Source organism: Wolffia australiana, chromosome 17 (genome assembly GCF_029677425.1).
Source record: "Wolffia australiana isolate 7733 chromosome 17, ASM2967742v1".
NCBI classification, from domain to species: Eukaryota; Viridiplantae; Streptophyta; class Magnoliopsida; order Alismatales; family Araceae; genus Wolffia; species Wolffia australiana.
Genome location: NC_135851.1, coordinates 7,415,384 through 7,430,344, shown reverse-complemented (window position 1 = coordinate 7,430,344; position 14,961 = coordinate 7,415,384). Strand labels below are relative to the sequence as shown.

The 14,961-nt window shown below is 38.1% G+C and overlaps 2 protein-coding genes across 3 annotated transcripts; one reads left to right on the top strand and one right to left on the bottom strand.

Moving 5' to 3' along the window:
• Window positions 1-384: 384 nt before the first annotated feature.
• BUG22 (cilia/flagella-associated protein) lies at window positions 385-4,372 on the top strand. Of its 2 annotated transcripts, none has more exons than XM_078589225.1 (6): window positions 385-512; window positions 1,877-1,966; window positions 2,061-2,092; window positions 2,498-2,739; window positions 2,855-3,094; window positions 4,136-4,372. In XM_078589225.1, exons 2-6 carry the CDS (start codon window positions 1,914-1,916, stop codon window positions 4,142-4,144), a joined length of 576 nt encoding a protein of 191 aa, XP_078445351.1. In that variant the 5' UTR covers window positions 385-512; window positions 1,877-1,913; the 3' UTR covers window positions 4,145-4,372. The 2 variants fall into 2 exon arrangements, with proteins under 2 accessions (XP_078445351.1, XP_078445352.1); XM_078589226.1 differs by lacking the exon at window positions 385-512 and adding an exon at window positions 545-702.
• A 5,387-nt stretch (window positions 4,373-9,759) lies between these two features.
• Window positions 9,760-13,250, bottom strand: LOC144714256 (uncharacterized). The gene is made up of 4 exons (XM_078588971.1): window positions 13,027-13,250; window positions 11,128-11,755; window positions 10,737-11,028; window positions 9,760-9,957 (listed from the first exon to the last, which is right to left on the bottom strand). Exons 1-4 carry the CDS (start codon window positions 13,163-13,165, stop codon window positions 9,907-9,909), a joined length of 1,110 nt encoding a protein of 369 aa, XP_078445097.1. The 5' UTR covers window positions 13,166-13,250; the 3' UTR covers window positions 9,760-9,906.
• Between the last annotated feature and the right edge of the window lie 1,711 nt (window positions 13,251-14,961).

Here is a 14,961-nt window from a genome sequence, read left to right as displayed (position 1 = left end):
ATTCAGTTAATTCATCAATTTTTGATAATGTCCTTTTGTACCCATTGAATACAGTCATCGCCAAAGTTTTATGCGGAGTTATATCAAAAAATGAATTAACTGAATTATATGAAAAGATGAAAAGACTATCCAAGAATATTTCATATATTTTACTAGTTTAAATTAAATATCATAATTTAAATATTATAACATGGGGGTGATCACATGTTCATTCATATTTTTAATACAGACGAGTCGGCCCTTCAATCTTGATTGGTCCACGTGGCAGCCCTTCAATCTTGGCTGAGAAAATCATCTTGGCCGTCTTTTAAATGGATCTTGTTATTTAGATTAACTATAGGAGAAATTTCAAACTCGTCAATTTATTTTGTTTTCAATACGCACGTGCGAGATGGACAGGTCACGTGCAAGTTAGTTATTCTCAATTGAATTTTTTTTATTCTTCTTTTATTTAAGAACGCTGCTCCTAAAATTGGCTCCTAGGTTGAAAGAGTGATCGGAGATTTTTCAAGGTAAAAAATCATCTTTATGTTACATATTCATGTTTGTGCTTCGATTATCTACCACTACTTCTTCTATGTGGTATTTCCAGGAGATGATCGTTTTGGTTTAGGGTTTTGTCTTAATTCGAAAGGTTTTCTTGGATTTGTTGGTTTATTGTGATGACGATGGTTCCGTAGGGCTTTTCCCGCAATTAAACGGGTGAGATTTATTTTTTCATCTGATTATTCCTTTCGTTTTTCATAGTCTCAGCAAAAAAACGTGGTTATAAGTCCTGAGTTTGCCCAAGTGCGGGGAGATTCAATTGAAGAATGTGATTCATTGAAGGGAAAGATTAATTTATTTGGTAGTTTGAAGTTAATTACTGATGAGATAAACTTTCGAATTACCTGTTCTTCTTGTCATCACATATTCACATTCAGGAAAAATGAAGGTTTTGTTTACTTTTTTGTGCTATCTTCGACTGTTTCATGTTCATTAAGGAATGAGTAGGTTTTTGATGTAATTTCTTGCGATGACCACAGTGATTGGTACTAATCAATGACTGAGTCTCCTCAGTTGTGACGAGAGAGGACTAATTCAAGAAAAGAGACTTATATTCTAATTAATCTAATGTTTTTTCTCAAAAGAGTGCTTAGAAAATGAACGGGAGGATGGGAGAAATTCAACCTTAGGTAGAGCATTATAATTTAACGTCTGACGATTTTCCTCATGTCGGACAACCTTCAGGACTAGAAATTTCTAGAAATTTCATGGAATTTATCACATATTATATTCTCATAAATTATTTTACTGCGCACTGTGATTCGTTGTGTTGTGTCTATTGAAATTTGTTGGTGTACTTTGAGGTTTCATCTCTCTTGATAATTTTTTGTGAGGATTTTATTTACCACTTCTATCTGATAGGATCCTCAATCTATCACAGGTAATCTCGTCATGTTAGCCCACCAGGGCATTTCAGTCATTTAGTCATTGTAAATTTTTGTTAAATAGGGATGCCCTCCCTTTAGGAGGGCAGCCAAGAAGAATGAAGTAAGGTCTCTTGTCTCTCCTCTCCATGTCTACAGCCCATCTCTCCCTCTACAATCCCCATCCCTGTGATCATCTCTACCTCACCCTATCTTCAGGCGGCTCGTACCCGGTCAATCCCTACCTCATCAGTTAGACCTCCCTTTTGGATCATTCACGTTTCTCCTCTCAACCCCAGGAACCTCTCCTCCTTCTCGTCTATTCCCTTCCCCGATACGAGCTTACATCCTTGATCTTAGCACTATCTTTTCTTGTTTGATTTTGTTCTTATATTTCTTCCTCTGGGTTATTCTGATGAATGCAAATTATACCATTTTTGTCCTTTCGCATATCTGGTTTGGCTCAGGTTGGCTCTTCGCAAAGTGATTAATCAGAGGCAAGAGATGTTTCGGAACACATTTCAATCTGGATTTCTATCAATTCTCTACAGCCTCGGGTATGATTCCATCTTTAAAATGTTCTGTGGGCAATGTGCCAGCTGCTTGAATCATTATCCATATAGGGAGTAATGTCTGTCTTTTTTTTTTCAGGAGTAAGCCTTTACAAATATGGGACAAAGAAGGTTGTTTTAACGTTTCCCACCCGGAGATTCTTTCCCATTTTTCCTTTCCTTTCCGCTGTACCTCAATATCAGTTTTATACTTTCTTTCCTTTCCCTTTGTATCTGAATAATTTGTAAATAAAAATGTATATTGGTTGTATAAAATCAACATTCTTCAAAGTGAGTAACATCTGAATCGTATGTTGCCTTTAGCTACAAAAAGAGCAATAGTTTTACTATTTTGGTCGATCAAGCAAATCCATTACATATCCATTTCTCATTCTGGAAAGGATCTGATGTCAATCATTTCATGTCTCGCAGTTATCAATGGTGAAAGCATCTAGCCAAAAGTTTCTTAGAGAAAAAATATCTTTTTATTAGATATTATGTTGTGTTTTTTTTCTCATCGCGTTACAACATGTGTAGTTGTAAATGGTCAGATTAAGCGGGTACAGGATGAGGACATCCAATCCAATGTTCTAGAAGTGGTGGGTCCAAACGTCCAATCAGTATACATCACCTGCCCTGCTGATCCAGCCGCCGCGCTTGGGATAAAGCTTCCATTTCTTGTGATTATAGTAAAGAATTTAAAGAAATACTTCACCTTCGAGATCCAAGTGTTGGATGACAAGAACGTGCGCCGCCGGTTTCGGGCCTCCAATTTCCAAGCAAGTCCTCTCTTCCTCTACTTCTTCAAAAATTAAAAATGCTAATAATTCTCTGGAAATTCGAAGATTTTTTTTTTGAATTACTGGAACTTTGAAGATGGGTTTGAATGTTCAGGCATTGACCAGAGTGAAGCCATTTATCTGCACCATGCCGCTGAAGATGGAGGAGGGCTGGAACAACATTCAGATGAACTTAAGTGATCTGACCAGGAGGGCATATGGGACTAACTATGTGGAGACTCTGAGGGTGCAGGTCCACGCCAATTGTCGCCTCAGGAGGATCTACTTCTCCGATCGCCTCTACTCTGAAGAACAACTTCCGCCAGAGTTCAAACTATACCTCCCCGTGCCGCAGGTCTTTCTTTGCCCTGCTGCTTTATTCGACTAACGTTGTTTGTCTGGCTGCTCATGTGAACCCCATATTTGCCCATCGTGGTAATCATTATCATCAGCATTCAACCATCATTCAAAATCTTCAACATCATTGTCATCATGATCATCATCATCGTTTATTATCTTCAAAACTATTGCTGTCATTATGATCATCATTTGACATCTCCATAATTATCATCATAGGCTGTGAAACCCTAATCTAGGGTTAGGGTTAGGAGGAGGAGAAGGGTCGATGAGGTAAGGAGGAAGATACACTCATAATAGATAAGTTACAATAGAAGGTTATTTATACCCTAGGAGAGAGAAAGAGAGTAAGTGGCTAATGGGCTAATAGAACAGGGCCCATTGGCCATATAAGAGACCTATCTCACTAACATAGGCATCTGATAAGAACCCAAGTGTTCTTATATGATATGACTCCCATTCAAACTAGAACAAACCACACCATAGATTAGGAACACGAGCTTCCAATGTTTCCGAGAATGTCGAGTTAGGTGCAAGAATGAAGAGAAGTAATGCAGTACTGGGAATGAGACCCGGAAGAACAAGAAGATTTTAAAAGTAACATCAGTACGGGGAGAGATGTGGGGATCAGCTCAATTTTGATTTACTTCTTGGCCTACTGCCCCCAGGGAGGGCAACAATTATTTAAAGGGAACAACGCTTAATGACAAAACCCTTGATGACAAAAATGCCTTAGAGGCCATGATTACGAATTAACCTTAGATGCGAGAGGTTTCACATCATCATCATTATCATTCAACATCTTAATACTTATCTGCATCATCATCTTCATCATCATCGTCATTTAACACGCTCATTATAGGCATCCTGGTCATCACTCGATTTCTCTATAGATACATCATCTATTCAAGTTTTTTATTACTGCTATCTTCATTCAATATCATCATCTTTATCATTTGCAATATCATTGACATCTTCATTTTCATCCTCATGTTCTTCATCTATTGTATTTATGATTTTCATTATTTGTTTTCTGCAGAAACATTGATGTCAGAGTGCTGTTGGGCTAGTGGGTCAATTGCTGGATCTGTCTGTTCCCTTGTCTCAGTAAGAAAAAAACCAAAAGAACAAGTGGATAAATATGAATCACAGTTGGTAAAAGGTATGTTTTGTGTATGGATACAAACCATTCCTAGACGAAAATCAGTTTCATAAAGTGGGAAAGTCTGTGTTTCCTATAAAGCCTAAGGTAGTAATAATTTTCTTTCAGCGTGTATACCTCATACCCTCATGAATTAACTTCATGACAATGAATAACATCGTGTTCATATCACTTAAGGTCCGTATGATTGATTAACATTCACTAATCTTCCATCTCAATGGTTAAGTTTCACAACTTATCAGGAAAAATATTAGATATCGCCTTATTCTGAGATAGATTCATGGTTAGTATTTCTACATGCTTCCCTTAAAATTAGTGATGCTCTTGAGTAGGGAGAGCCTTGAGTATAATCAGAATTTCCTCTTTATCTTCTCATCCCTGCCTGGGAGCTCTTTAATCTAACCCTTAATGTTTCAACGACGTGCATTAACCTCTCTAACTTTTTATCCTCCCCTTTATTTCTCTTGATTGAGTAATTGATATAACTCTCCAGTTATATCAGTTGAACCAACGAAGTATTGAGAAAAAATATGGAAGAACCTGTAGATATGATTAAGAAGGTATGAACTAAGATGCAATTCAAGTTCAGCGATGGTCGATATTGAGTTTGGTGGACAGTATAACAGAACGAAGAAAATGCAAATAAATCTTGAAGAGATTCATCTTCTCCTCTTGGTAAGTTATTTTCACAGATTGAGTAATTTACTTGCGCATTCCATCATGTTTCATTTATCTTCTCTTCTCCTTGAATCTTTACTTTCTCAGTTGAGTTTTATACAATCTATGTCAACCCTTCAAATGACAATCTATTTAATCCCATCCCTTTCTTTGTGTTATTCTCTAGCCCTAATACACGATTTATAATCCCAATAATCAACTTTATCTCCCAATGGATACCCAATTTAGTGTGTATTAAGGAGATTACAAATAGTTTTTTGAGTGCTTCCTAGGTTATAGTTGACACATGGGATGATGCCCATCACCACACAACTCTGTCATCGAGTTTTTATATCATTTTTTTCTAAATGTAATCCCAGGTTATTCTGCGATATTTACATATTTCTAAGCCTCGAAGGAAAGTGTGAGTAGAGATTTTTACATATTTTTAAAGTTAGAGAGGGGGAGTCATAAAATAAAACAAATAAATTATTAAAGTTTGAGAGATAACTTAATAATGAAAACGAGGAGATAAGCTGAAAGAGATAAAAATAATTAAGTAACGTTATAAACACGATATTTAATAAATATATATAAATTAGAAATAAAGGAGAAAAAACTATATGACAGAGTTGAGTGATAAAGCATTCATCCCAAATATAGATTCCAAAATGAATTTATTCTGTTTTTAATCTACCTCATGTTTTGTATCTCAAATATTTCCTTCCCTACTTTCTTCATTTCTTTTCACTCATGTATATTGATCCATACCACTCGATCAATTCCATTTCAAGGAAATGGAAAAGAACAATTCCTTTTACAGAGTTGAGAGATGATGCCCATTTTCACATTCATAGCATTTTGGTCCCATCTCAGTTTGTGTAGCATAAATGTATTGATGGAAGTTCGAACAGAAGGCAAATAAAAGGAAATATGATAAAATTTCTCCAAATTGAAAGCTTTGGAATTCAGTGTGGATCTTATCCATCTCAATCTCCAAGAAAATTGAACTACATGAAAATATCAGCCAGCTATTATTTTGACGCCATAGGGAAAGCTTAAACTCCAAACAAGACTATAAACCTTGACATGGTTTTTGTCATTTCATGAAAGATTGGATTTGTTGTATTGTGCTACTGTTTTATTTTAAAAACAAGCCAGTTGTATTATTCCAACACCCTTCAAGAAATAATCGAAAAAATACGAAAGAGTTATGTCAGCCCTGCCATGGTATTTTGATGCTGATGAAGATTGTGCTAAGATGATTTGCTTATTGGATTTTTTTTGGAATCAGCAGATTTGTTCATCAGCATAAGCTCTGTGCTCAATAACGATTCCACAGCTTCATAATTTTCTTGAAAGCCCACATAAAATAATGCCATCAATCATATTTTCACCTTCTCTCTTGAGGATGAGAGAGTAATCATAAATGGATTTTATGAATAAAATAAACAGTGCTTGAAATTTAAGCTTTCATCAGACCAGTTTAAAGCTGAGAATTTATCTTTTCACGGATGTTATACATGAGATTGAGTTTATAAAACGGATAATACCACTGAATTTACATCACTGTGAATAATTATTTATTTCAAAATGTAATGCATGAGAACTTCTCATAGAAGGAATGACCATAATTAACATACTTATACGCTTGTAAATGGGTGATAATGTATCAAACGATTATAATACATGATTTTTATACACCTTTTCCACTAGAAAAATCCTCATTTTTCAATAAACATGTAGATTAGATTTGCTTTAATATACCCATTTAATTTGATCATTTACTTTTCCTTGTGACAAAGGTAAAATAGACCATGTATAATATATGAAGGTATCTGGATTGGTTGAGACATAAATAATGTGTAATCAATATTTATGCACTAAATTTATTATAATCCACATACATTGTTGTAGCGTAAGACATTATCAATCTCCAACACATTATGTGATAATAAATTTCCAACTAAGAAATAGGCCTTTGATTTTATTTTGGTGTTCGAGTTTTGGAAGATGTGGGAGGTTGGATTCCAACTTTTCTTCATCATCTCTAGATCAAGTGGAAACTATCAGCAAAGTCCATTTTTGATTCTCTTCGTTTCTCAATGTCAAAACAACAAAACAAAAAGTCATTCATACCTATTTATAGCTGGGGAAAATTTTATAGATATGTGTCTCGTATTATTCATACCTATTTAGGTGGGGAAAATTTTATAGAAGGTATGCATTATTGAAACGGAAATTTTCTTGCAAAAATATCAAGAGAAAAAACTATCATTTGTCATTCCCAATAATTTGGAGCTCCCAATATGTTAGATATACATGGTGTTATACCAAAATTAAAATATTATTTGTTGTGTGAGCACATTGTTCCCTAGATATGTCCTATTGCTAGGTTTTTACCTAGGAAGATAACCATGCGACTAGTAACATTTGTCATCAGCTTGACCATGTATCTTCACATGAGTTAAAGCCCATACCTTTTTTCATAATGAGATAGGATTCCTGAATAAAAATTCTGATCATTTTATTGGTTGAAATAGTGCATTTTTCACTGAATGTGCTTCTCAGGTCCAATCCATGCTCTCAGTGACTTACTCTTTAACTGAGATCCCAAATACTTTATATATTGCCAAAACGGTTCCATGAGAAGGATCAGGATAAAACCCAAAATATATATATCAGTGAAAATCATAACGGAATCATAAGGCTAAAATCCAATGTGGGAGAGGTATGACCTAGTAATGAACCCAAAAATCGGGTTAATTGTTTTGCTTAAGATTTCTGATTTACACTGCATTGTATATAAGTTTCTGTACAAAGCATAGAGAGAACAGGTGAAATTTAATTTTACATGAACGAGTATTGAAAAAGCAAAATTTAAATTTAATTTCTACTTTAAAATATATGTATATAGTTTTAATGAATAAAATATAATTTAATGAAATAAAAGTTGTAAAAACTAATTGAAAATAATTATATGAAGCAAGGAAAATAATGATCTTAACTATTGATTTATCCAAATTCTATTGAATAAAAATGGGAATTTAATAAATTCTCAAGAATTTTAATGATTAAATGCCTCAGCCAGCACATCAATAGTGTTGGATGACGACTTATAGCAGTGGTGAGAATGGAGTGAGATAATGAGTTTGAAAGTCACATAATGTGAAAGAGATGGCTGCAGATGAGTGTTGAAGAGCAGGCGAGCGATGTAGATTTTATTGTCATCGGTGGTGACGAAGATGGAGGCACATACGTGCCAACAAGTATTGACATTAGTGGTGGCATGTGTGATGGTCAAAACCTAGGCTATAAATGATGATTACTTGAGAAAAATGCCATGACTTTGAAAAAGACAAAGATTGGACTAACCTAATTGTTATGTGCTCAATGAGCTCAGTAGTGCTTTCCCTTCACACTTGGGATGCAAGAAAGAACCTAAATGATATTTTGAATGATAAAGTACTTCGATAATCTAATTAGGAACAACATGCAAGGGTTCCATTTTGAAAGAGAAGGGAGGGAATTCTATTTATCGATCAAATGATATGGATGAATAGAGGAGAGAGATAAACTACCCTCAAAATTTTAGCATGAACCTCCTTGATCCTTTGATATTGTAATTTGAAGTTCAATCATTCTTAACAGTCTGATTTTATGTCTCCTCCATGATCTATTTGACAAATTGCATACTTGACCTAAAAATTTAGGAAGAACAGAAAAGAACAAAAAACCACTTATAAATAGTATATATATATATATATATTCATACTCAGAAAAATATTTTCTTTATGAATTTGATATTAGAAAATTCTATAAATACTAGAACATTAGAATATAATACTAGAAATATAATAGATCCATAAAATAATTAAATGAATCCAAAATATATTTTTTTCAAAACTTGTGAAACATTTTAATTACTAATTTACAGTTAAAATTTCAAAAATGCCCCAAAATTCAAAAAAGGTAGAATATATTTACAAGTATATTTTGAACCCTAAAAATATTTTTATAGATCCACACCCATATTTTCTGAATTATGAAATTATTTTCTTTATATAATTATTATTTGGAAATTTTGTTTAAATAATGTTAAATCCAGAAAATTCAGATATTCAGTTTTAAGGTAATACATTTAATGTTAACACGAAGCAATTATGATGATTTGAATGAAAATAAAAGCATGAAATATAGAATAATTATTTTTAAGAATTGGTTGTTATTTGTGATTATCACTAAGCAAATAGTATTGAAGATTGATTTGATACAATAAATTTAATTATTAGTAATGATGAAGGTTGGCTGAATGTTGATAAAATTGACCATGCATTCATGATCATTTGTAACAAAAATAAACACGCAAAATATATAGAATTATTTTTTATAAGTACCATGTTATTTGTGAATGTTGATAAAGCTGACTTGTTAAAATAAAAAATAATCATTAATGATGTTGAAGGCTGATAAAATTGCTCAAGTGGAATACAATTATTTCTTTTGTGAAGATAAAAAATATGTTTCGAAGGGCTTCAGCATTATGAAAGTAGTATGTACTAAATTAAGATTATAACATAGAAAAGTTCATCCAGAAATTTTAACAAAATGGTATATCATTAACAATCGTCATGCGCATCGCAGACTCATTATTGGCAACTTCCAGTTTTGAGAGGTTTGCTTTGTCTATTCTCATTTCCAATTTGTCTCAGATTTCTTCATGAGGTTATTTTCTTTATCAGGTTTGAAATCGAAAGAGAGTATGAGAGACGAAGAGAGCAAGTGCTGGTTTGGTAAAGGAGATAAATGAGGAAGATAAAGCTCAATTTCAACACACCAAGAAGGAACTTCACAATAATTTATTCAGCAGACAAAGACACAACATTAATTTCACAAGTAATGTATGCAGTTCTCTATCTTACTCTCCCCCTCCCTCTTCTCTCTAAATGGTGGACGATGACAAACTTGATCATGAACATTCTCATAAGCCTTCAACGATAATTGTGCTGCTCGAAGCTCAAAGGCTGCTGACAGAATGGCCCCTGCAAATGTGGTCATCTTCATATCATCTCAACTGTGAAAGGATAAGCTCTTGACATAGGAAGAATCCTATTTCCAAGAGGGAACAATGAAGAGATAGACATAGAAATAGAGGTTGCATGCGCGAGAGGGATAGAGATAGACATAGAAATAAAGTTTGCATGCGCGAGGGGGATAGAGATAGACATAGAAATAGAGGTTGCATGCGCGAGATGGATAGAGATCGACATAGAAATAGAGTTTCCATGCACGAGGGGGATACAGATAGACATAGAAATAGAGTTTGCATGCGCGAGGGGGATAGAGATAGACATAGAAATAGAGTTTGCATGCGCGAGGGGGATAGAGATAGACATAGAAATAGAGTTTCCATGCGCGAGGGGGATAGAGATAGACATAGAAATAGAGTTTGCATGCGCGAGGGGGACAGGGATAGACATAGAAATAGAGTTTCCATGCGCGGGGGGATACGGATAGACATAGAAATAGAGTTTCCATGCGCGAGGGGATAGAGATAGACATAGAAATAGAGTTTCCATGCGCGAGGGGGATAGAGATAGACATAGAATTAGAGTTTGCATGCGCGAGGGGGATACAGATAGACATAGAATTAGAGTTTGCATGCGCGAGGGGGACAGAGATAGACATAGAAATAGAGTTTCCATGCGCGAGGGGATAGAGATAGACATAGAAATAGAGTTTCCATGCGCGAGGGGATACAGATAGACATAGAAATAGAGTTTGCATGCGCGAGGGGGATAGAGATAGACATAGAAACTACCTGCAAGACAGCATTCCTGAGATGCTCATAGGATTGTGCATACACCGTGGTGGGGCTTGGGCATGGGGAGACATAGGCGCCATCCCCACCCGGCTGACCGCAGCCGGCAGTATAGAAATGCGGATTGAAAACATGGCCTGATTGCTGAAACCCACCTCCAGCAACAACATTGCCACCTTGCACCTGCCTCAGTAACGGAAATACTTGCTCATACTGAGTAATCTGGCCAGGTTGCAGCCCATGATACAGCCCCAAATTAAAGCCCTGACTCGTCACCGCTCCTCGCACATACCTGCAACCCCAAGAACTAGAATTAGAATAAAAGCCATAAAAAATATTATAAGCCATGCACAAGAATAAAAGCCAGGCTGTTCCATGGTTTCCACAGCACCTGCCATAGCTTCTGTCGTAGTCGGGATCGATTCGGTCCTTCTCTCTGTCTCTGAAAATGGCAGGAACCCTACCAGAAGATGCCTCCTTCACCACAATGCTCCTCTCTCCCACATCTGTGGTCCTACGGTTAGCTTCGCACTCACCTGCTACGGCTGTCGTCGTTATCGCTGCCATTGCCACTGCCGCCATCGCCTCCCTTACCTCTAAACCACAGTTTTCATTGAAAATGCGGGCCCTTGCCTTGCCGTATTCCTCCTCCCGTTCTTCGACAGTCTTGTTCATGGAATCCTGCCTCTGCGGCTCACTCAAGCCACTCATCGATGACCCAGTTGGCCTAGCTCTGATGACGATCTTGACAGAATCGCCAGGCTTCAAGCTCTCTGTCGACTTTGTGGAGATCTCAGCAAGAGAAATTGGGGATGGGTTATGGTTATCAGCCATCTTCATCGCCACTATCCTCGCCCTGCCGTCACCTGCATTGTCAATGACAACTGTTTGGAGGCCATAATGCTGGGCCACTCGATGGGCAGCTCGCCGGAGATAGGAGCTTGGGAAGTGCTGGAACTCGAACTGGTACTGATCAGGGTTCTGTAAAAACCTCTGAATATCTAGCTCCATCCTGAGGACTGAAACAACCAACACAACTGATTGAGGATATGAAAGACATCATGGGATAGGAAAAACTACCAACCATAACATAAAATAAATACAAGAAAGAAGGTAATTGACCAGGCATAAACATAAAATCAGGAGATGATTGGCACGTCTACAATATCCCTTCCCTGTTGGTGATGACATAGACCCATCATTGAGTGGGTTAAAGATTTTTCAGCACAATGACAATGACAATAATGAATTGGCACAATCATTTTTTTTTTTTAACAATATGAATTGGCACTATCATGTAGACAAATCATCTCGTTAGTTTTTTTTTGAAACACAAATCATCACTTTCTCGTCATCGTCATGTCATCGTCTCACCGTTTGTGGGGTTTACCAAAACCGGATCACAAAATTAAGGATGATCATGACGATGATGATGACGATGAAGAACTCATCGTCATATGCCAACACTTTTCATGAGCACAAAAGTTAGCATCATTAAATCAAGAGATGAACTAGGAAAGACCAGCCAGCCATAAGCGCTTGAAATGGAAACAATGGCCATGTCATTGACAACCATATGTTATACTATACGTTCTTTGGCAGCCCAAGTTTGACATACTCTGATTAAGGGACCAAATAGCTAGATCACGAGTAATTATGGCTCGATTAAGAAAGAAGGTAAAATAAAATTCCTCAATTGACTCAACGGGCATGATGCTTTCGAAAAAGCACATCTGAATTATCACAACTAACTACACTGAGTAATTCGCCCCTTCTCGGAAGAAAATTTCAAGAAAGAAGACCATACAATTGAGTCACACGTCCATATAAATCCCTGAAAAAATAACGGATCCGAAACAACTCCCACCAGAAAATCGGATTACAAGCATATAATTACAAAATTAATCTTGCTACTCTCAGAAACGTCCTCGGTTGAGTCTCGAGATTACCAAAAAATAAATAAAAGAGAATAAAATCATAAAAAACTCAAACCCATTGCTCCAATTTTCCCCTAATCCCAAATATCACCCCCATTCACCTAAAAAAAAGTCAGATTACCCCAAAAAAAGGAACAGAACCGCGCAAAATCCAAACCCATCGGTCCAATTACCGCCCAATTCCCAAAATTTCCGACAACCCCAATCAAAAACCTATACCAACCGACTCCGACCCATTCTCACGCCCCACAAAAACACAATCAGACCGACTCAATCAACAGAAACACCATAAATTCCTCTCAAAAAATTTAAAAGAAAAAACAGAAACCCATGAAATCAAACGACCCATTTACCAGTAAGCCGGTGTCGAGGATTCTCCAGAGCCTCAACGAGAAACGGGTCCACCTCCGATGAACCAACGACGCCCTTCTGGGCAGCGGCGCCGCCTTGTTCAGCCATTTCGCTACTCCACGGCGTATGGGGAGAATTCATGGCGGTGAAGGAGCGGAAAGGGGAGAAGGGAGGGAGGGCGGGGGAGAGAAGAAATCGAAGAAATCGTCTTCTTCTCTCCGGCCCTTCCTTGGAATCGCTCGAAGAGCAGATTTCTACACGCTGAGCGTCGCCCAGAAAAATATAAAATTCAATAAATTATTCTGGGTCCCCGTTCAGGGGTAAAAACGTCTTTTTCGTTTAGAAAATCTAATTTTCCTTAAATAGAATATCTAAGACTCTTGAATCCAGTTTTTTTCTCCCTTTTCTTACCTTTTTTTCTTGCAATTGAAATTGGATTTAGTTAATCTCTACATTATAATTACTTTTTTTCTTGGTAAATAAAGTATCTTCCTGTGGAAAAATAATTTCATGCATTTTTTCCCGTGGTACGACCACCCCCTAGGGTTGTGCCCGTTGACCAATCCAGCCATGCCCTGGACGCCACCTAGGGAGATTTTATTGATTAAATGTAGTACTCAACGGCGTGAAGCAAGCATATATGTCCCAATTACAAACGTACCCTACTCACCCACGCCGTCGATGCATAAAAGAAAAATATATGAGTGGTACGTATAAGTAAGTCAAGAGAAGGTTGTTCGTCGTTGTTGGTGTGTTGAAGCCCGCAGCGTGGTAATGCAAGGAGTGTGTATAGTTTCCCCCCCCCCCCCCACCCACCGTCTGCAGTTGTCAACTTAGTGTTGCACGCCATGTAGGCCTATCAGGCGAGAGGGCGAGCGCTCCTGCCTCTAGCGATCCATACAATACGCCAGTACCTCGGACCCTCCTTCGACAATGTGCGATGCGTACGAAGAGCGGCAAGCCAACGCGCTCAACGCGATAGTATCCACGAGCTGCCTGAGGGAGTTCTTGCCAAGAAAGGAAAAGAGAGAGAGGAGTTTGTGTGCATACCGTATGGTTGGCAAGAGCATCCGATGTCTGGTTGCCCTCGCGCAGCTGGTGATGAACACTAGTTAGGCGAGGGCGGCACCACATGATGTCGTGCCATACATGGTGTAGCCGCCACGGAGAACATAAAACTGCATGAAGCGTGTCCACTAACACCTGTGAGACCGATTCTACGACGATATTGTGAAGGTTTCGTTCCTCGCGAAGGAGTAAACCATCACATATCGCAATAGCCTCGTCTACTATATTAGGTTGAAAGCTATAAAAAGAAAAAAAAACAAATAAAATGCTCCTTGTATGGTCACGGAGAATACTTCCCGGGGGAATTGGTGGCGACGACGTCAACGCATCGTCTTTGGACGCGCCTCCACCGCCACCCGAGACTTCCCACGTCATGACGCGCCGTCACCGCCAACTGCAGAACTGTCATGTTGGCAACCACGTCAACACATTGGCATCGGACGCACCCCCACTTACACACGAGATGTCCCGCGTCATGACACGTCGTCAACGCCAACTGCAGACCCACTCGTTGACATGACAAGTTGACACGTCGTCTACATCAACTTGACGGTTATTTTATCTTATTTTCACCTTCCTCCAAGGCCTATACATAGGCCAAAGTTGTAAGAAGCACTTAGTGAATTTTCTTTTGATATGAAGTCTTCTTCTTCAAAAAGAAAGTTTGCCCTAGTGGTCTCCTCGCGAGCCGCCGCCGCCACTACCTCTTGCAGTCTCCGTCGCCGCCGTCGAGGAAGAACCACTCCTTCTGCCTACCTGTTGACTGACCACCACCCTCGCCTTGTGCCCCAGCCGCCCGCGCCCGCCGGGCGCCCGACCGCCTGCGCCCGCCGCGCGCCCGGCCGCCTGCGCCCGCCGCGCGCCTGGCG